Below are 21,203 nucleotides of genomic sequence, written 5' to 3' on the forward strand. Positions count from 1 at the left end.
GCCATTTTGAAAGTATTTGACATTTCAGAAATGCATTGCGGAAGAGGCATGTTTTGTCGAACCAAAAAGTAATAGAACCCAGAGTTTCATTCGCATCCAACCGTAAACGTCCGTAATACCAAGTTTCTGCATTTTCCAGTTGCAAAAGGATTGATAAGCATAAAACTGCATGTATCCCGTTTAATCTAAGTTCATCCTAATTCAGTAACATTCATCCTTGCGGGACAAAGAATTTGATTTTAAATTAATTGAATTTTAAATAAATTAAATGTGTCGAGTTTTATGAATTGAGATCAAGTTAAAAAAAAAAAATCTAATCACACATTGGTAGGTTATAGGTTATGTTACATTTTTTTTGTCAACCGGATCAAGACCCCTTCACGCTCTTAACCTCTCACCATAAATTTTGCTGAGCACTTATCAAGTGGATTGCCGATCTCTTCAATTAAAAAAAAAAGAAAAAAAAGTGTTTACCAAACAGGAACAGATTACGGTAACGCCAATTCAGTACACCTTAAATTTCAAGGTAGGCAACACGAGTTTCTACGTGGTTGAATGGCGGTATTGTCGTCGTGAAATGACAGTTTGCCTTCAATGATTAGTGTAGGCAACACAAGCTCTCACGTGGTCGAAGAGTGGTATCATCGTCCGTGCAATAGACGTCCTCTGTCTGCTAATTTGTTTTTATGTCATGTCGGGACCGCGTTTGTCAGTAAAGTAGTTGCTTCTCTTAACTGTTATTCACTAAGCTGTTTTTATTTTTTTCTACTTCCCGTCCGAGCACATGAACACTAAAAGAGAGAGATGAGGATTATGATTATGGTGCTGATGCTGATGATGACCATGAAGAAAAAGGAAAACAACGAATGGTGCAGAACAAGAAGAGTGAAAGAAAATAAGCTAGAATAAATTTAGAGAGAAGAAGAAGATAATGAAAGTGGGAGAAGCAAACAGACAGAAGAAATGAAAAGTAAAAAGAAGAAAGCAGTGAGAGGGAGATTGAAATAAAATAAGAACGTGGAAATAGTGGAATAGCTGTTTCATCGTAAAATTGCACGATTACTTTTAAAAAATAGCATTTCACCAAACTGGAGAAGATAAATTAACGTCATTTCATTTCGCCCTCAATCTCAGTGTAGGCAACAGGAGCTTTCGCGTGGTCGAATAGCGGTATCGTCGTGAAATGGCACGCTCACTCAGGCAAAATAAGCTCCCATGTGGTCGAATAGTGGCATCATCCCCGAAACAATATCGGCCTAATGCTCCCCGTAACTAAATTTTTGGTGAAGCATCTAGACCTGTGACTTCAGTCACGGGTTTTCCGCTAGTTAGATTATATCTGGGAATAGAGTTGAGAGATATGACAGGATTTTAGCTTTGAGCCAATGCGCTTATATTGATACAGGTTTGAAGAAGTTAAATATGGCTGATTGTAGTGCCATTGACACCCCACTTCCAAGTAAATTAGATTTTGTGGTACTTAATTCAGTTGAAGCAAATGACGCACCCTCTCAGAACCTTGTTGGGTGCTTGATGCACATAATGATATGCACAAGACTTGATTTGTGCGCTACAATAAGTATTTTATGCAGATATACAAGCAAGAACAATAAGATCTTGTGGCAATGTTTGAAAAGTGTGTTTCCATACCTAAAAGGCTCAAGAACTCTTAAATTTACCTACACAAAGAAAGTTATATTTTCTGATATCTTGAGTGGTCACGATGATTCTCATTGGGCAACAGATGAAAATGATAGAAAGAGCACGACAGGCTTTCTATTTCAATTATTTGAAAACTACCATTCGTTGGAATACAAAAAAGCAAAACTTTGTGGCTGCCTCATCCACTGAAGCAGAGTATATGGCGCTTTTTGAAGCTGTTAGGGAAGCTCCCGAGTTGAAATCGTCTCTGAGTAGTATTATTATGACAGCAATAACTCCGTTTTTAATTTATGAAGACAACTTCGGTTGCATAAGTATTGCAAAGAATCCAAGTAGAAACAAAAGATCATAACACATTGATATTTAGTATAATTTTTCTAGAGAAGAGGTAGAAAAAGGGCTAATAGATGTGAAATATGTTCCAACGGGTGATCAGCTGGCCGACTTGCTGACCAAATCATTGTCCACTTATAAATTCAAGAAATTAAGACCGGGGCTTGGTCTTCAATAAAATTTCAAGAAATTAGCAAGTTAAAATTCAAGTGGAATCTGATTCAAAATTCTAAATCTGTAAAAGAGGTTCAAGTCAAACTTCAAGTTGACTTGTCAAAATGCAAGTGGACTTTGATTCAAAATTCTTAATTTGTCAAAATTTCAAGTCAAAATTTGTCATAATTCAAGTCAAAATTCTATATTTGTTTGCATTTCTTTCGGTCTGATGAGTTTTTTCTAGCTTTCCCTCATCTGTAGCAACAAATGTTGGACCTGCATGTTTTCCCAGTGAGCATCTATGTATAATGAAATTAATTTTTGAGGAGACGAATTGAAATATTATAATGTCGTAACAACAACAAAAGAACAAAAATTAATATGTTTCATATCAGCTGAGTTTTTTATAACCTCCAGTGCATCAATTAAAAAGTTGATACACCAAAAGTGCTGTAGTTATTTCTTTAAGTCCTTCATAATATCCTTTCATCCCTTCAACCCTACGGGTAGTCCTTATTACAGCTTGTTGGTTGTCTTTACCTAGGTTTACTGGCTCAAAAAATCGTACTACGAGGCTAAAATAACTGCTCCAGGAACATAAAGGACATTTCTGTCCAAGATGGCGGCCAAAATAGCGGAATGATAAGACAAAACAATTTGAAGTACGCACGGTATAGCAAGTCAAGTATTGCTTTGTAGGATGACGCCATCCTGGGCCTAGATGTCCTTCATGCTCGAGGAGCAGTTATTTTAGCTTCGTATTACGATTTTTTGACCCAGTAAACCAAGAAGAAGACACCCAACAAGCCATCATGAGGACTTTCTGCCCCTCTCTCCCGAAATGTAGAGGCAAATCTAGGTGCCATCTTCGATTTTGGGCTCCGCAAGAGGTCAGAGATAATTTTAAACAACATATTTGAATTTTACGGCTAAAAGCACATGGGAATCGATACCTATCAGGGCGTAACTTGATTATTTCAAACTTATGACCTCAGGGTCGGTCATTTTTGCCGTCCTTTTGGGGCCTGGACATGGACCAAGAGAATTAATAAGGACCCCCAACTCCGGTTAGCGCTGACATCAGTGCTCCCTGGCAGAGGGTGTAGTGAACTAAACCGACGATTGGGTCCTCCTGTTTATATTTCCATGCACCACTTATTTAGGCTTATCACTCAGTAGTGCTCATAGAAGTTTCTAGATCCTCGTATCCTCGTGGTCGCCCTGCAGTTTTGAAGAGTTTAGTGTGAAAAGTTTCCCATTTTCATTTCAATCTTCGTCAGTCTTCGGGTACATAAACTGGTAATAATGTGAAGTGTTTTTTCTAACCGTTTTACTCAGCAGCAACTGCTGTTGAGAAAGCCAAAGGAAGTGTGTTTGTAATGTGCAGCAGGAATCAGGATTGTACTTTTAGCCGAAGGCGCTTCTCTGTTAAGTGAAATCGTTTTAGTGAGAAATAGTGTTGTACTGATAAAAATCAACTGAGTGTCACAAAATCAAAGATACTTGACTTCAAGCATTACCTTTAATTTGATTATTAGCAAGTCTCTTTGATTCTGCGTCAGAAGTTGACTGAATCATCTTTGCTCGTGTTTTGATAAGATACTTCAAATCAAAGTCTTTCGCATTGACCTCTGCAGAGGGTATGTATCTATACTATTTCATTAGTTTGCGGAAGTAAAGTGTATTAAAATATCTAAACAAATAAATAAATCATAGATAAACAAAGAACATTGCATGGAATAACATACTCTAGAGGTACGATCTTGGACCATTGTGGCGTTAGTTCACCGCACCCTCTGCCAGGTTCGCTGCAAGCGCGCGGTAACGGTTTTTAACACAGGTTTCAATAGGGAGTTGGGAGTCCTTATTTATTCTCTTGGTCCATGCCTGGAGCCCCCCTTCCCCTCCCTGCTCCCTAATATCGTAAATTTAACTTCATTTTCGGATTTTGCGACCCATAAAAACTCATGAGTAGCCACCTTACTTGTCACTTTAAAGAGCACATGTCCTAACCATAAAATAGTCAGAAGTGGTTGAGGTAGATGGTTAAAATGAAAAATGCTGCTCTGCAAACTTACAAATAACCAACAGGCTCATTGTGGAAGAAACCTAAATCTGCGTTGCATTCAAAAGTACCAGGTTTTCACAGTTTTGAGCAGACATCATTGCTTCAGTCGTATCTTATGTCGAAAGTAATCAAGTTATGTACAATGTTTGCCATGAAATGAGGTGGCATTTCTTTTTTTTATCATCCAGCTACTCGTATTGTTGATGGTTAATTAACTTAAGTGGAGGTGACTTTCTAATTACAATTCATTTAGGTAAAAATAACTCTTCTTTTTTTCCTCAGCTGATATATCCTGTGAAATTGGACGCAACAGTAGCATCAGAAATTTGCTCTGTTTTGGACAGACAAAAAATTGATCTTGTGCAAGCAGTCAGCTCATGTGGAAGCAAGAAGTATGGAAATCCTTTCTTCTTTTTTCTACCTCTAATTTTCAACAGGAGAAAATGTGCAGTTACTTAGTTAAGCTCCAACATTTTTTAAGTCGAAAATCAAATTTGAATTACTGTTGGCTTGGTAAGGCACTCAGCATCCATCACGCCAGGCACTTTGCCATCTTTGATAACTTGTATCTAAAGGGTGTTCCAGACCACTAGGGTGTGGCTTATTTGGAAAAAGTCTAAAATGTTATGATGACACATCTTGATCCAAAATGGACACTCGAGAAATACAGAATTGGCACGGTGAGGAGCACCCTTGACACCTTACTTCTCTGTGAATATGAAAAAATCATTTTTCATAAATCAAAAGGCTTCTCAAATCCTCATTATCGTAGCGATGATCCTCTTTACCCTGCGTATAATTCTAGACAAGCCCATAGACATAGCACAATACCTATTATTCTACAGGGAATTGGATTGTTGTATTTCAAGAAGTGTCCGTAGAAAAATAAAATGAAAGGGTGGCGGTGACATCCTAATCATACACCGAAAAAAAAGTCACTTTAGTAAGATCCTGGATATTACCATAGCAACTTTTTTTCTCGGTGTACCATTTCGACCATTGAGTAGGGGGAAAAAGCATTCAACTTCAGTGCCTGTTGATTTTTTTATTTAGGAGCAACGTTAATTTGAAAATGTTGTCTTATATTTTGTAATTTTTTTTTCTAGCAAGCACCCATGAACAATGAACAAGTGCAAAAGTCAGATTTCGTCTAAAATTCAACAAATATATTTAAATTCAAAATTCACATAAATCAAAAAATGCAATAACAAAATTTCTTTTTAACCGGATGTATTAACAGCATGAACACACTGAGCAATCAAAATCGGCGACGAACAATTGTATTGAAAGAAAAATTATCAATGGCTACGAGAAGAGGTAAATAATCTTGCAGGCAATGATCACATTCTTTATATTCACACAATCACAAATTTGATCCAACTCTCAGGGGAGCAAATATGGGCAGCAGATTTTTGTCCTTAAATCAAGTGTAGGGTTAGCACTAACTACTACAATAGGTCTGCAAGCGTGCGAAATGGTGCTTCTTATTTATACTGAGCCATATTTGTGATATTCCCTGTGGAATAATGGGTATTGTGCTATGTCTATGGGCTTGTCTAGAATTATAGGCAGGGTTAAAAACGATCATCGCTACGATAATGAGGATTTGAGAAGCCTTTTGATTCATGAGTAATGATTTTTTCATATTCACACAGAAGTGAGGTGTCAAGTGTTCTCCTCAGCGTATCAATTCTGTATTTCTCGAGTACCGATTTTGGATCTTCAGATTTTGAAACCAGATCGTGTTAATTGACATACTTCGTGAAGCTATTCAACGTTGCAACCCCCCCCCCTCCCAAAAAAAAGTAATCATTAGAAAATTAATATTATTAAAATCATTGATCGTTCTTCATGATTAATCATGAAAATTAAAAGTATTACATTTCAAGCCCTGAGCCAAATAGTTAAATTATTAATCCAATATCAAGTGTGAATTTTCCATTGTCTGCAAATTTACCATACTTACCGATAGGGTAAAATTGACTTTAAATTCATGATCAGCGACTGAAAAAACACCTGTAAACTTACGTTGCACGCCAACAACGGTAATACTCTAATTAATGCCGCCTGGAACCGATGTGCGCCGTGACTCCAAACTCCGGCTAAGAGCGCGAGTCAGACGGCTTTTGCGGGTTCCTACCCAGGTCATTTTTGTGACCCGAGGGATCATAGAGTGTGGAAATTTGTCAAATTGGAGTTTAATATATCATGATGGATGAAAAAATGCTAAATTTTTCTCTTTTTTATCAGTCGTGTGGCAAAACCATATAGACTCTAGGTTTCGCCGGAGGCTAAAAAATGTCCACACTTGTTGTGCAGCGAAGCCGTATAGACTCTAGGTTTCGCCGGAGGCTAAAAAATGTCCACACTTTCAGGCTAAGTCCACGAGGAGAATTTTAGAGGAACCAAGTGACATATATGAAGTATTGATATCGGTGCATTTTGGCCCAATTTTTCCCAAATGGAATTTCTGATCATTTAGCCATGGTTTGGTAGCGTTTAGCAATCAACTGTGACCAAAATGTAAAGAACCCACACTGGTGCCTTTCGGCTCAATGTCGCCATATGGCATTCTTTATCATCAAGTCACTGTTGAACATTTACTTACTGTTAAGTGGCGTTTAGCAACCAACTGTAGCCAAAATTTCCAGAACCCATACTTCAGATGTTCGAAGAGTGTTAACACGTGTCGCCAAATGGAACTTCTGATCATTTAGCCATGGTTTGGTAGCGTTTAGCAATCAACTGTGACCAAAATGTAAAGAACCCACACTGGTGCCTTTCGGCTCAATGTCGCCATATGGCATTCTTTATCATAGAGTCATGGTTTAATAGCGTAAATAGGTAAGCAACCAACTGTGGCCAAAATTTCAAGAATCGAAACTAGTGGTTTTCGGCTCAATACCACCCAATGGGATCTTCGATGATTTAGTAATGGTTGATGTTTATGTTGATTCATTATTACCGTCTGAAAGTGAATCCCCTGGGTGAATTTTATAGGGTTGGTTCAAACAACTTTTAGAATTTTATTCCTTAGCGCTTATAGACCCTAAGCGACAACTTCAATTCATGGAACTAAAAGTTTTCAATTTTTATAACCATTTTTTAACTGTCAGAACTCACTAGACCACATTATCTTCATGATTAATTTAAAGAATATCGCTGTCAAAAGTTGGGTTCTCCTTCGATTTAGCACTTTTTGTCGTTACCCTAAAGACCATACAGGAAGTGTTAAATCTAAGGAAAATTCAACTTTTCACAGCAATGTTCTTTAAATTAATCATGAATATAATGTGGTCTAGTGAATTCTGACAGTTTAAAATGGGTATAAACATTCAAGGCTTATTTTCCTTGAACTTACGTAGTTTTTCAGGGTCTATGGTAAGAAAAAAAATGCTAAAACACGTTAGAAGTTATTTGAACCAAACCTATAATGTTGAACTATGACTTCAACTTTCAAGAACCCTTACTTGTGCCTTTCAGCTCAATTTCGCCAAATGGGATTATTTATCATTGAAGTCGTGGTTGAGTTGACTATGCTGATAAAATACCATTGGAAAATTTAGGTTTCACCATCATAGTCTTCTAAAAATAACCATCAGCATTACTGCACCAACCAAAATCTAGCCCAAAAAAAATAATTTGGCTGAAAAAGTGGGAGAAGTTGGGATGTGCAGTCTCAAAACAAAAATACCTAGCTGTGATTGGACATAGCTTTGCTTTCATTGAGACTTTCAAATTTTATATGAATAAAAAACTGTAAGCATAAAATAAGACCCTGCATTTAGGCCATAGTTAAACAGGTAGTCAATACCTGGGTCACTGTAACCACTATGCTGAGTCCTATTTCATGCTTGCTTTTTTTCATTCGAAAAATTTTAAGCCTCAATGAAAGCAACATGGAAATAACTAAATTGCTGATTTAACAATTAAATTGCTAAAAAAGTGACTGCAATATTTCAATGTAGATTTCACAACACAAAAATGCTACTTTAACCATTATTGTGAGCTAATTTATCCAAGGAGGTGGTTAAAGTAGCACTTTTGTGTTTTGAAATCTACATTGAAATATTGCGGTCCCCTTTTCTTTAGCAATTTAATTTTTTCCGTAAAGGTTATATCCAATTTCACCTTGGTGTTTTTGTTTTGAGACTGTCCATCCCAATATTTCCTATTTTTTCAGCCAAATTATGTTCTTCTGAATTTCTGCAAATTTAGGCTTTAAGTCTATCTCCTTGGATAATCCTTGGTAATAAGCACTGGCAAGACTTCAAACCAAGCAAGGGGACTGGAGTTTCAATCCTCAGGGGAAATAAAACTATTGAACCATGACTTACTTTCAAGTACCTACCCATGTACCTTTCAGCTCAATTTTGCCAAATGGAATTCTTCATTGCTGAAATCATGGTTGAGTTAGCTATGCTGATTACTTGCCATCTTTGGAAAATTTAGGTTTTAGCATAATGTACAGAAACAGTCAGTTTTGTCCTCACCCATAGACCATACAAAAAGAGCTAAATCGAAGGAGAACTTAGCTTTTGACGGCGATGCTCTTTAAATTTTTCATACATACAATGTGTTCTAGTGAGTTTGGATGGTAAAAAATGGTTAAGAACATTTAAAGCTTTATTTTCCTTGAATTTAAATTGTCATTTAGGATAGATCCTGACTACTAGATCCTTACTCGAGTAAGGAAAGAAAGTCTAAAATTGTTAAAGTTATTTGAACCAACCCCATAACATTGAACTATGACTATAATTTTCAAGAACCCGCGTACTGCTGCCTTTCGTCTCAATTTCGCCAAATGGAATTCTTTATCATTGAAGTCATGGTTGAGTTGACTATGTTGATTAATTACCACGTTTGGAAAATTTAGGTTTCAGCATCATGATGTTATATAGTCTTAGGAAATAACCAAAGGCAATACCGCACCAGTCAAAATCCAGCCAAAATAAAAGAAGTCGGGTACTAGGTTTTACTATGGAAACTTTTGATTGACTTTATTGAACTTTGGGAAGTTACTTTGTGTTTTTAATTCATCGTGTCCTGTGCGAATGAATGACATTTCTGCTGCTTTCAAATGAAGATGAGTTCACAAAGTAAGTACAAAATATCATGTATTGTATCCAAAAATTACAATTTTGAGTTTTAACAAATTATTATATCTATTTAACTCTTGTGGCTGTGACTAGTATGCGATTATATCTATTTAACACTTGTGGCCAGGCCCGCCACAAGGGGGGGGATACTGGGTCCTTGGCACCGGGGCCCGGGCCCTGGAGGGGCCCGTGACGCAGGTGACAAACCACTACGAATTCATGTGTAACCCTTGTCTCGTAGGGAAAAGTGAAAAAATTACACTAAAAATTCCGCAAAAGGTGAATAAAGTTTCAAAAACACGCTAGGGCACTATAAAATTTTTCTTACTTTTTTAGAGATTTTCAAGATTTTGAGTATATGTAGAATGATATTTTTAGTAACTGTGTTTCATTTTCTTCCGTTGTCGGATGCTAAGAGGCTCCTTTCTGGGCATCCTCGACTCCAATGGCTTAACTCCCTTGCCATAGACGTACGAAAGGGGAGTCCAGGGGGGCCCGGCTCCCCATAGAATTGAAAATTATCATCTGCCTCCTTAAAAAAAAATTTATAGATGTTTTGAATGCAACAATTCGAAAGTTTTTGGTGCTGAAAGTAAAGAAAAAGGCGTAATTATTCTGCAGAAATTGATGAAAAATCTCCATCATAAGAGCTTCATAATGCGTCCAAATAGATTTAAAATTTCAAAAATTTCCCGGGGGAGGCCCATCGGACCCCCCCCCCCCCCCGTGCTGGGGGCCCGGGCCAGAAAATTGGTACCAGGGCCGGAGATGGGATGTGGCGGGCCTGGCTGTGGCTAATATTCCATTGATCAAATTTTTTGTTAAACTGAGTTGAAAATAAATATTATGAATTCACTCAGAGGAGATGTTATTTCTTTTTTTTGTTAAGATATTCTTTTGTAATGGCTCATAATGTGTTCAGGGTTCTACAATCAGCTTACTGATACTTTACGTAAGGTTAGTTATTGTCATTGATTGTGTTTTCAGTTGCTGGAGAAGGGAGAAGAAGCACTAGCATCACCCTTTTTTTCTTCAAGCCCTCTCTGCAAAAAAATAAAATATTACAGGCACACGAATACAAGAGAAGAACTAATATTCACCTAAATGATCGGAAGGTCATTCCCTACCAACTGATCGGGCTCAGACAATTACCTCCTTGGATTGGTATGATTATTTTTTCATTTTTTTCCATTTTTCTTCTTTTTTTTTTTTTTTTTTTTTTTTGCATGGTAGTCTCACTTGGAAACCAACTTCTGAGAAACTGCCGCCCCCTCCTTCAGACGAGCAGTTCATGGGATACGAATTTTTGAAGTTTCTGGCCAATTCTGGCTTCAATATCAAGCTCTCTAAATGAGAAAAAAATGTATCCTACCACAAGTATGTTCTTGTTTAAATAGAAAAGAAATTATTCTTTCCATAAAACTACTTCGAAACTCTTATTATGCACTTCAGAGCCAACCTATACAATTCACAAATTATTTAAATTACACTTTTCTTAGTGCAACAGCTGAGACAATGTGGTTACTGCTGATACCTTTCTCAACATTATAATAGCACTTTATGTATTTTTCCATAAAAACACGCTGAGCTAATCAAAAAACCTTGTACTCACTTCTAAATGAGAAAATTGGTGTTACAGTTTCACCTACTTCCTCCTGATTTTTGTATGCAAACAGACTGGTGTGTCACCATGTCCTGAATCATCAATCACCTTCCAAAAATGTAACCTAGGTCTTTCTTGTAGCAAGAAATCGCAACATTAACCACAGCATCTCCAAATCTTTACACCTGCCTTCAAATGTCTTTTACTTAGGTTCTAGGATAAATCTCGAAGCATTGATTAATCTGAAACAGAAATAATATGACAATGGAAGAGAGTTGATCTGGAAAGGCATCAATCTCTAGAACGTTTAGTGGGACCTTAAATTTTTCATGACCGTATTGTTTCAATCAGTATTCCAATATGAGGACCTCTGTAAATGGAGTCAGTGATATTGCAAGAAACAGGATATGAAATAAAGTCAAAATATAAGTGTTTGGTGTTGTCTGAATATAAAGAATTTGTTCCAAAAGGGAGCATAACTTTTTGGAGCCAATTTGAATTAAGCAGTACAGCACTTCTGCTTTTTCACCTCACTCCCTATCAAAGTACGTTGTGAATCTTATTAATACAAGCAATTTTTTCTACTACTTAGAGAAGTTTATGAAAAATCGAGTGAAAATTGAGGTAGGTACTTATTAAACTATGGAAGCATTCCCTCTTGAAGCCTACTCTCTACCTTTAAATATTTAGTAAAAGAACTACGCTGCTTTGCTGAAAGAAGAGATAAAAACCAGGAGGAGGGGGAGGGCTTTAAGCCTTGGATTTTAAAGTTGCCAGAAATGATTGACTTGAGTGCTACCTTCCGTTCCCTAAAATCACCTGGCAAAGCCTTTACATGATTCTCCTTACCATTCTGTTTTTTTAATACTTAATTTCATCATAGAATATCTCTCTGCGCTGCCAAAGCTTATTCTAGAGTTTCTTTCTGTTTTACTCAGGTTTATTACAGAGTTCCCTTGATTTTAATGAGTGTCCACTACTTTTTCACGTTTGAGGATTTTACTCGATCCTCTATTACGCTAAGGAACGGAATTATCAAGGTCAGGACATAATTCCTTCTGATTTTGACTATTACCTAGATTTATATCTGTTTCTTTTTAACTAATCATGCTTACTTAAAATCATTTAAAATGTAGAGTTTCAATTAAATAAATTTAAAATGAAGGAGAAAAATAGAGTGAAACATCATGACACCAGTTGTCACCGTAAGAATTGAACCCCCTAAACACGTCATAGTATTGAATATTGCAGCGTTCTGTTAGGAAATCATAAACCTTCAAAATCAAGTGAGAAATATTTAAGAAATGGCTTCCCTAGAAGCAGCCTTCGCACAGAAAAACGCGAAAAAAGGATAAAGTCGGGAAAGGAAGTCAAATTTACATAACGATTATTTACATAAAAATTTCGTAAAAAGTATTGGAAATTATGAGCAAATGTATTTACGTAAAAACTATATTAAAAAGAACGTCAATTTTAATTCAGAAAAATAATCTTGGTAAATCAATTTTTCATGTAAATTTTACTCAAAATTCATCTACAAAACGGCCAGATTTACCTACTTGCCGCCCATGGGCCGGATTTACCTACTTGCCGCCCATGGGCCGGATTTACCTACTTGCTGCCCATGGGCCGCCTGTATTTTGCCGCCCCCTTCTCATTCGTTTCGAAACAAGAATAAAAACCATCAAGTAAACATGCCGGAGGGGGAGGGGTGTATAAGACGCGTTTACTTGTGTTGGGCACATTTTTTGCAAAAGCACTACTAGCAAAAGTTCACGGAACTTTGCGCGAAAGTTATGTTCCGTAAACCTATCTCTGTGTGAACAAGGCCTTCCATTTGTAAGAAATCAACGTAAAAATTATGCAAGAACAAACATAAATGTGGTTTAATAATTTTAACCTCCGCCGCCGCGCCGCGCTGACCGCACTGTGTTTGGCGCAATGCGTGAAGTATTCATGCAGTCTTGTAGGTGTTAATATGTGTTACAAGCCGACCGCCGCACAGTGGATTGAGTCAATTAGAGAGGTCGAACATGAAATTTCTGGCAAAAACTGCAAATGTTGATGTTTATTTCGTCACATTTTAAAGTTCAAAGGATGATACTGGAAGAAAATTTTACGAGAAAACCAATGGAACCACTTGCAGAACATCAGATTCTTGCAAAATAGGAGTTAAAAGCGTTTAAAGTTCCCGAATGTCCGGCCTCTCTCATTGACTCGATTCACCGTGCGCCATGCTGAGGGCTTCTCCTTTTCATCTCAAGTCCTAATCATCATTGCTCTCTGCACCGCGCTGCTCCATGCCAAATTGCGTGTTTGGTTTCTCTTAACTCGACAAATTAAAGGTGCTGTCTCTTGTGTCACCGAAAGACGCTTTTCTCGTTTGTAATTCTTTTTCTGAATCCGATTTTTTTTATACCTACATTTAAAAAAATGCAAAATTTGCCACCCCCTACGTTAAGAAATGAGAGATGCTGTTCTCCATTACCTGATGCATTTGACGAGTTTTTCAATTCAAAAAGGAACGTATGGCACTCCACAAATTAATCACGTTTGAAGTGCAAACCGGAAAAAACACGATTCGTCATTGATTTGTTCGCTCCTTTAAGAAAATGGACCATCTCCCTAACTGTGCTCACCACAACTGAAAAAGACACTGGCTTCACAAGCTGTCTCTGGTCTCGGTGAGAGGGGGACATTTTTCAGGGTTGAAATCCTTCTTCCTATTTAATTGTTTTTTTAAATAAACCTATGCCAGGACACTATCCCTAAATAACAAACAGACTATTTGGCTCCAATGCTTCGAACCCTGCACGTGTGCCTATGAGTTTTACGACTCTATCCAGGGTCGATCGCAGCCTAGAGCCCCCGCCCCCGCGCGGCCCCTGTCGCCCGGCCCCTCAACCAAAGTCACTCTCCGAGTCTCCGGGACGGCTCTGGTGGCCGCTGCATACTGTCGCGCCGCGTCATTTTCGTGGGAACGCTGAAACGCGTTTCGAATGAGGCTCACAATCAGTTCGGGTTCGGACTAAGGGTGCGATATTCTATTGTCTGGCGACTGGCCGCTACACGGCCCAACCCCCCGAAGACGCTCCGCGCCACTAGAATATCGATACTTAAGACCAAAATATCGTATCGATCTTTCAACGTTGATATTTCAACGTTGATATTTCAACGTTGATATTTCAACGTTGATATATCGTCCGTATCGATACATATATCTCTAGAAATATCGAATCGATTTTTCTTTCTTTCTTCTGCTGAGTTGTGTATTTTACACCCACAGTTTAGTGGGTATGGAAAAAAACTTTGAAGGATAAAACTTCCATCCCACGGGGATTTGTTTACTATTTTTGTAGCAGCCATTCTCATGAAATACTAGTGAGGTAATCGATATATTTCGTGGAAAAAATACAAAATTAGTAAAAATTTGCGACGTCGCTGATATAGATGTGTGATTCCCACTTTAGGTCGTCGATGTTCTGGAAATTCTGCCTAATTTAGGGGCCCATTTGCAGCAGGGCAAAGTGTTCGTAAAATATCAATGCTTAGGTTCGATATTTGTGAATATTGATATTTCGGAGCTCAATATAAATCGGAATCGATTTATTTTTAAAAAAATATCGGATACCGATACCAACCGTACATATCGACAACTTAAATTTTAATTTTATAGATCGATAAAAGATGTCAAGGCAAAGCCAATTATATAAATTTTATATTTCTCATCAAATCTTGTACATATGCTTACAAAAATGAACGGAATTCGAGCACTTGCTTTGTTTTGAAATTTGTAAATTGGTGGCCTCCCGACCAGACCCATTGACTGGGGGGGGGGGGGAGGATGTTCCGATCCAGCAGATTTTTAGCGAGTAATTTATCTAGTATGCCGATTGAGGTGTGGCGAGGTGAGCCTGCATTTCTCCTCTTTCGTTGCGATTCTTGCTTGCTGTATCTGCAGTTGTATCAAATAGGTGGTATGGTGGATAAGGCTTTATCGAAGATTTGCTCTAGCTTTGGACCTCTTAGGTTTCGGATGCGTGGGACGTGGTGCCCGAGCGGAGGAGCATTACCCCTGCAAACGTGAGCTAAGAGTAGAGGCCCTTCCTCAGTGGAAAGTGCGGAGCGAGGTGCGCGAGCTGAGCTGACTGCATCTCTGCGAGCTCTCCCGAGAAAAGTAGTAGACCTTAGAATTTGCTAGTAGTATTCTTAGAGATGCAGTTTATTTTTCATACTTTCCGAACCATTTCCCCTCGAGTTTCGGTCAGGATGTCCGTAGAATTTTAAGCATGGATTTTTTTATCCGTGTAAATTATTGTCAAATCTCAATTTAAATAAATCTTTGTAAGTTTAAAACACGCTTTCCACCTTTGACGAAAGTAGAGAGAAGTAGTGGTGCGCGAGCTGAGCAGCATCAGACGAAACTCCGCTAAATTCCCTTTTCCCTTCGAGTTAAAAAGTTGTTGTCTCTCTCTCAATTTCTCTATTTTTTTATGGCGCCCGAATCCAGGCATCCCACTGCAGTTTATCTGACACCGTGAAGTAACGACGGCGGATCTTTTATTCCGAGGTTTCCTCCTGTGAGGCCTCGAGCGTCGAGACGGGGGAGATTTGCCCTGTTACATCCCCCCCCCCCCCCCCGGTGTGAATTTTGAATATGGTGATTTTCTTGAAGCTCTCGACTAGTAGAATAAGATTTTTCTTGTTTACACGAATTCTATCGTGGTGGGGAGAAGTTAGCCCTCCCCTTTAACCCCCCCCCCAAATTGCTCAGAGTTCCGACTTTTCCGAGAATTTTCCCATTTTTCTCGAAAAGGCTTGATTTTAGGGCAAAACTCCACATAGCCAATTTGAAAGCTCGTGTTTCGGTTTGGTAAAGTTGTAAGTGACTTTGGCCATTACCTGCGGCCAACCCAAAATGGGGGGGGGGGCTTAAAATGTCAATATATCTCAAATTCCCGCGAAAATGACCGTTTCTCCGCGATTTCTCGCCAATAACGTGGAGAAGGTTGATAATATCGTAAAATTGTTTATCCCTAAAATGATGGAGCATACATTTTTCATTCGAGAGGCGGCCTGACCCCTTTTTGGGGGGGAGGACACGGAGGGCTTTTTAACCCCCCCCCCTACCCCCTCAATAAAGTATATTAGTGTTAGCATGACAATGACACGCCCTGAAAGTCGCTTTTTAGAATGGAATTTTCGCGTTTATTCAAATTTTTTCGGCATTATTTTTTTGTTGGAGGGGGCAGAAGAGGAGAGTGAGGATAAACCCTTCTCCCTCCTGCCCCCCCCCCCCCCCCCCCGGTAAATTATGTTAGAGTGAGCGTGTCAATGACAAGCCCTGAAAGTCGTCGTATAAAGTGGAATTTTCGCGTTTGATTAACTTTTTCGTGATTATTTTTTGGGGGAAGGGGGAGGGAGGAGGATGTACCTCCCTCCCCCATCACCTCCCACAAGGAGTCACATTGACGTTCTCTCAGAACAAACGCTACTTACTTGTTTTCATATTGCCGCCCATTTTCGCGCATAACGCTACTTCAAGGAAGCGGCCAATCTTGACGGTTTTTATAGGGTGGGTACTGCTGGGGGGCTCCTGCCCCCTCCCCCACGATATTACCAACCTTCTTCGCGTTATAAGCGAGAAATCGCGGCGAAACGGTCATTTTCGCGGGAATTTGAGATATTTTGACATTTTAAGCCCCCTCATTTTGGGTTGGCCGCGGGTAATGGCCAAAGTCACTTACAACTTTACCGAACCGAAATTTCACGAGCTTTCAGATTGGTCAGATTTTTGCCCTAGAATCAAGCCTTTTCGAGAAAATGAGAAAAGTCGGAATTCTGAGCAATTTTGGGGGGTTTAGGGGGGGCTTACTCCCCCCCCCCCACCATGATAGAATTCGCGTTAACAAGAAAAATCTTATTCTGCTAGTCAAGAGCTTCAAGAAAATCACCATCTTCAAAATTCCTACTGGGGGGGGGGGGGGGGTTACCTCTTGCTGGCCCATGGTCTAATAAGTGAATGAAGTATTTCATTAACCATTAACGCACTTTTCTTTTATTTTTTTTTTACATTTCTATCAAAGTCTCACTATAGCACTTTGCAGTTCCAAGGCAGAGGCAACATCTGCGATTTTCCTGAAATCACAATCTCGAAGGAACAACATCAATAAATCTTATACTCTGTATTCTGTAATATAACATGACTAGAGTAAAACGCGCAACGCACAAAACGGCTGAGGCGCGAAGCGCTTCTGGTGGTTAGACCGCAAAGCGGTCGGGAGCATAGTCTCCTAGACTATTAAATAAGAAGTTGCCTTGCAACTGCTCTCAAAATTCAAAGTGGTCCTCTATCCAGCCATCTTATTCGATTCATTATTGTCTCCATGTCATATGTATGAAAACAAAACATTGTATTACCTAGGTACTTCCAAAATATTATATTTTCTTTTCCTTGACATGTTGTATGCAATAATATAATAAATAGATATTTTGACTTAATTTTCGTTCGCCCTTTATTTGTTTGGTGAACCCAGATACCCTTTTTTCGCCACCTATTAAATCAGAACTTCAAACGTATTGTGAAAAGTTGGAACAACTCTTATACAGGACAATACCGAACCAATTCTTCCCTTAGCGGGTTGTGAATGCCTTAGCAGTCTGTTGTAAGAAAATCACAGGGTTTCAAAAAAAAGAAATTGCACGATTCTCTTCCGTCAGTCATTTTCTTTGCATAACTGGACAGAGGTTTTTTTCACGGAATTTTTTGCCGTTTGACCCTCTCTTCCGTCTCCAGGTTTGTTGCTTGCAACTTTCTTTCTGCCCGCGATTCGTTCACCTGTAAACTGGCGCAGGACTTAGGCATAGCAGAGAGAAAAAAGAGGAGGTGTTTGCATTTCGGGCATCTTGGACTTTTTTTGATGACGTACGTCGATGCGACGAGTTTTATCATCGATTTTCTTGGAAATGGTGTAATTTATGGAAAAAATTATTTCTCTAAAAAATGCTTGAAATTATATCATGAGTTGATTTTAGCAAAAAAATCGGACACTATGGTCCGTTTTTCATATTTCGAATTCCGGATTTCGCTGGCCAGGTTGTACCGACCTACGTCACAGGGTAAACAAACCTCAATATGCAAACACCTCCTTTCTTTTCTCTACATAGGTACAGGACTTTTTGCGCTGCTGCTCGTCATCAGTTTGTGAATCTGTGGAGGTATATAAGCTACATTCACGCGTCGCAAGCAACCTGGCGCATCTGCTTCTTGCTACTGCAAGCGCGTCTTCATTTCCTCCCGCACGCAACAAGGACAACCGCGATGATAAAGAATTCCATTTGGTGAAATCGAGCCGAAAACAGGCACCAGTATGTATGGGTATTCTTTTTGTGATGGGTGGGATTTTATTTAAAATTCCTAGGAATCCTAGGTATAGTATAGTATTTACTATCGTAAACAATTATCATTTATTCCATCACTTCTTCGGATTATTTATGTTTAATCAATCTAAATTCATGTAAAGTGTACTTCATCTGTATTTCCACTAATTTTTTCTTTTCCTGGAACCTAATGTATATGAGTTTGAATCCATCAGAAACTAAGTCAGTCAAAAGCAAAAACTACATTCAACTCCAGTGAAAACAAACTGTATTTCGCAAATCAAGTAATAGTTACAGCAACCAAATTGTCAGTCAGAAATGTTCCAAAATTACTAGGTAATGCTTTTATCAGCTCATCGTCTGATCCAATAATTTTAACTGTGGCATTTCATCCGGCATGTGTCGCCGCACGACTTCTATGATACTAAAAGTCTCACATATATAATTTTAAAGGGAGGTCTGGGGGGGGGGGGTGGAGCCCCTTCAGCAGGTAGCTTTTGCTACTTGTTGTCCTGAAGATTCGTCAATATCGAAAAAAATTTACGAAATTTGGCCCAAATCGTAAACTTTCAGGCCTTTGAGCGACCTCTAAATTGTCGAATATTGAGCTGAAATTTTTTTGGGTATGTTTTTTCATGTAAAGGAACCGATTTAAGATGTGTCATCATAACATTTCAGACTTTTCCCAAATAAGCCGCACCCTACAGACCACTCATACCAGACTTTTTACAGTTATTATCGGTTGGACGAAGTCAGATATTGCAGGGTTGATTCAGAAATTGACCCCTAGAATACATGATCTGAAACCTCTCTCTTAGGGAATCAAAAGGGATTATTATCTTCAAAGGTTAGGTTTCCGACCAAATTTCAAATTCATTCCATTCAATATAATAAGAACAACAAATTTCAACCTGAATCAAAACGGGAAAGTTCAAAACCAACCCACCCACCCTACACTTAATAAGGACGTCTCTAAACGCCTATAAATATTCTGTTGAGTGTCAAGTCAGACTCACTTAATTCTTGAATTCATAATTATCGCACAAGCTCTAACCACAAGCAGATGCAATGATAACCTCAAGGTCTACCGCCGTATTGGATCTGAGTTTACCATGTTTGCCCTCTCTCTAAGGCACAACCAGTAAAAATTTGTTAACTTACTGGACTTTTACCAAGCTCAAAAGGCACAAAAGGCATTGAAAACCATCATTGTTTTCAGCAATTATTCCTGCCATAATAAAGCAACAGTTAATAAATCGCCGTAGCATGCAAATTCTCCAACAGAATAATTTTGAAATTGGCAAAATTAATTTTTCTTGGAAGAATTCGAAGGGCCTACTTTTTTCTCTACTTCTTTTTCTTTAGGGGGTTCTTGATAAATGCTTTTTGTATAACACAGAATTCCTAAGTTTTGCATATTACGTCAGTAAAGCCAATTTTTTCATGTATTATTCAAATGTATCAGATGAGTTGAGCTAACATTATTATTATTTTTTTTATTTTACTGCAACTGCTGTCCGAAAGGAAAGTCGTTCTAAAGTGAATAATGGACCACTAGATAAAGTGTGACTTGCATAACGTGTGTTTTCTCTTCAAAATTTCAGGTAAAACACCATTCACCAAAATATTCTTTAAAGTAACTCCCAACTCCAATATTAATTTTTGATGCATCAATTTAGTTTTCCCATTCATGAAAAAGAGATAATTCTTTTGAGTTAAGTTGCATACTAAATGTTACCATGACAGTCTCTTCGATATAAAAATATGACTACCTCAATGTCAGCGTTTTGGCTCGGCTGTTACACTTTTTGTATATTTCGAATAACACCAGGCAAGTAAAAAAAATTGCTTGACTAAGAAGTTTGCCAAAACCGTCTTAGTGCGCGGTTTGATTAACGTAAACTCTGGCTTTTTGCGTTAGCGGGAAATCCAAATTTCTGTGATGCGTGCTATATGAAAATGTTAATATCTTGCTTAAGTCTGAATTCCAGTTAGTTTTGCGGTGCTGGTCCTGTTTTACTACATCAGAATGCCGAAATTCATACCTTGTCTAGTGGTCCATTCGAGAAGCTGAAAACTTGGTTGGATTGCAAACGTAAAATTGTCTACTTTTGTCAATTTTTTTCTGCCACTGTGCATTTGCTGGTTAACAAGCGGCTTGAGGTTAGGTATGAAGGTGTTTGCAGGTCTGGGAAACTGAGAAAATCGGGAATTCTGGGAATTATGAGGAAATTTCCTCAAATCAGGGAAATCAAAGTATTTGAAAGTATCTGATGATGACAACTGGAAATTTGATAAACCATGAAATCAGTGTCGAAAATTTATTTTTCAGCTGTGTAAATTGGAGATGTGAAAAGTCAGAAATCTTGGTCATTTTGGTCCGGGAAAACCTGGTAAAATCAGGTTATTTTTTCCTGTTGTGTCTGTATTTACCCACAGGTATTTGTCCATTTTGCCCTGGGTAGTCTTAAGTTGAATTTACTTCTAGATTTTCCCATCGTGGTTCCCGGGACTGTGCAACAAGATGTTCTCTTTGTTTCCAGTTGTGTTTGTGCTGTATTTGTGTCATTCATGGTATCATGGATATGAACTGATAAGTGAACCTAAGGTGCAATGTCAGCCATTCAAATGGCGACTTAGTGATGCCAGGAAAGGAGAATCCTCTGCCATTTTGTGTATACCTCCATGCAATCAATCCAATGGTTTCATTCAGCCACATTTTTTGTATCTGGGCAAGCAAGTGTTATTTTTCCATGAAAATTCATTTTCAAGATATTTCAGTAAGCTTACTATTTCTTTCTCTCGTGCCAAAAAGTAGGAAAGCAATCATCGGTGCCCTTTTTTAAAATTCTAATTTCATTATGTTCCTTGTCAAATTATTTTGATTTACGATCCTCTTTTC

The 21,203-nt window shown here is 38.4% G+C and overlaps 1 protein-coding gene and 1 long non-coding RNA gene across 3 annotated transcripts in view; one reads left to right on the forward strand and one right to left on the reverse strand.

The window, feature by feature from the left end:
• LOC109043973 (ATP-dependent DNA/RNA helicase DHX36) overlaps positions 1-21,203 on the forward strand; it is a 122,020-nt gene that overhangs the window by 26,922 nt on the left and 73,895 nt on the right. Inside the window, exon 4 of the mRNA XM_072306310.1 lies at positions 4,502-4,611. Within this exon, the coding sequence (XP_072162411.1) occupies positions 4,502-4,611 (110 nt within the window). The remainder of the gene's footprint in view (positions 1-4,501; positions 4,612-21,203) is intronic.
• Positions 9,312-21,199, reverse strand: LOC140226026 (uncharacterized). Of its 2 annotated transcripts, XR_011900840.1 has the most exons (3): positions 13,410-15,564; positions 10,931-11,163; positions 9,312-10,361 (listed from the first exon to the last, which is right to left on the reverse strand). It is a non-coding gene; the product is annotated as an uncharacterized lncRNA (long non-coding RNA). The 2 variants fall into 2 exon arrangements; XR_011900839.1 differs by lacking the exon at positions 9,312-10,361 and having other exon boundaries at positions 10,489-11,163; positions 13,410-21,199.

Source organism: Bemisia tabaci, chromosome 1 (assembly GCF_918797505.1).
Source record: "Bemisia tabaci chromosome 1, PGI_BMITA_v3".
Classification (NCBI taxonomy): domain Eukaryota; kingdom Metazoa; phylum Arthropoda; class Insecta; order Hemiptera; family Aleyrodidae; genus Bemisia; species Bemisia tabaci.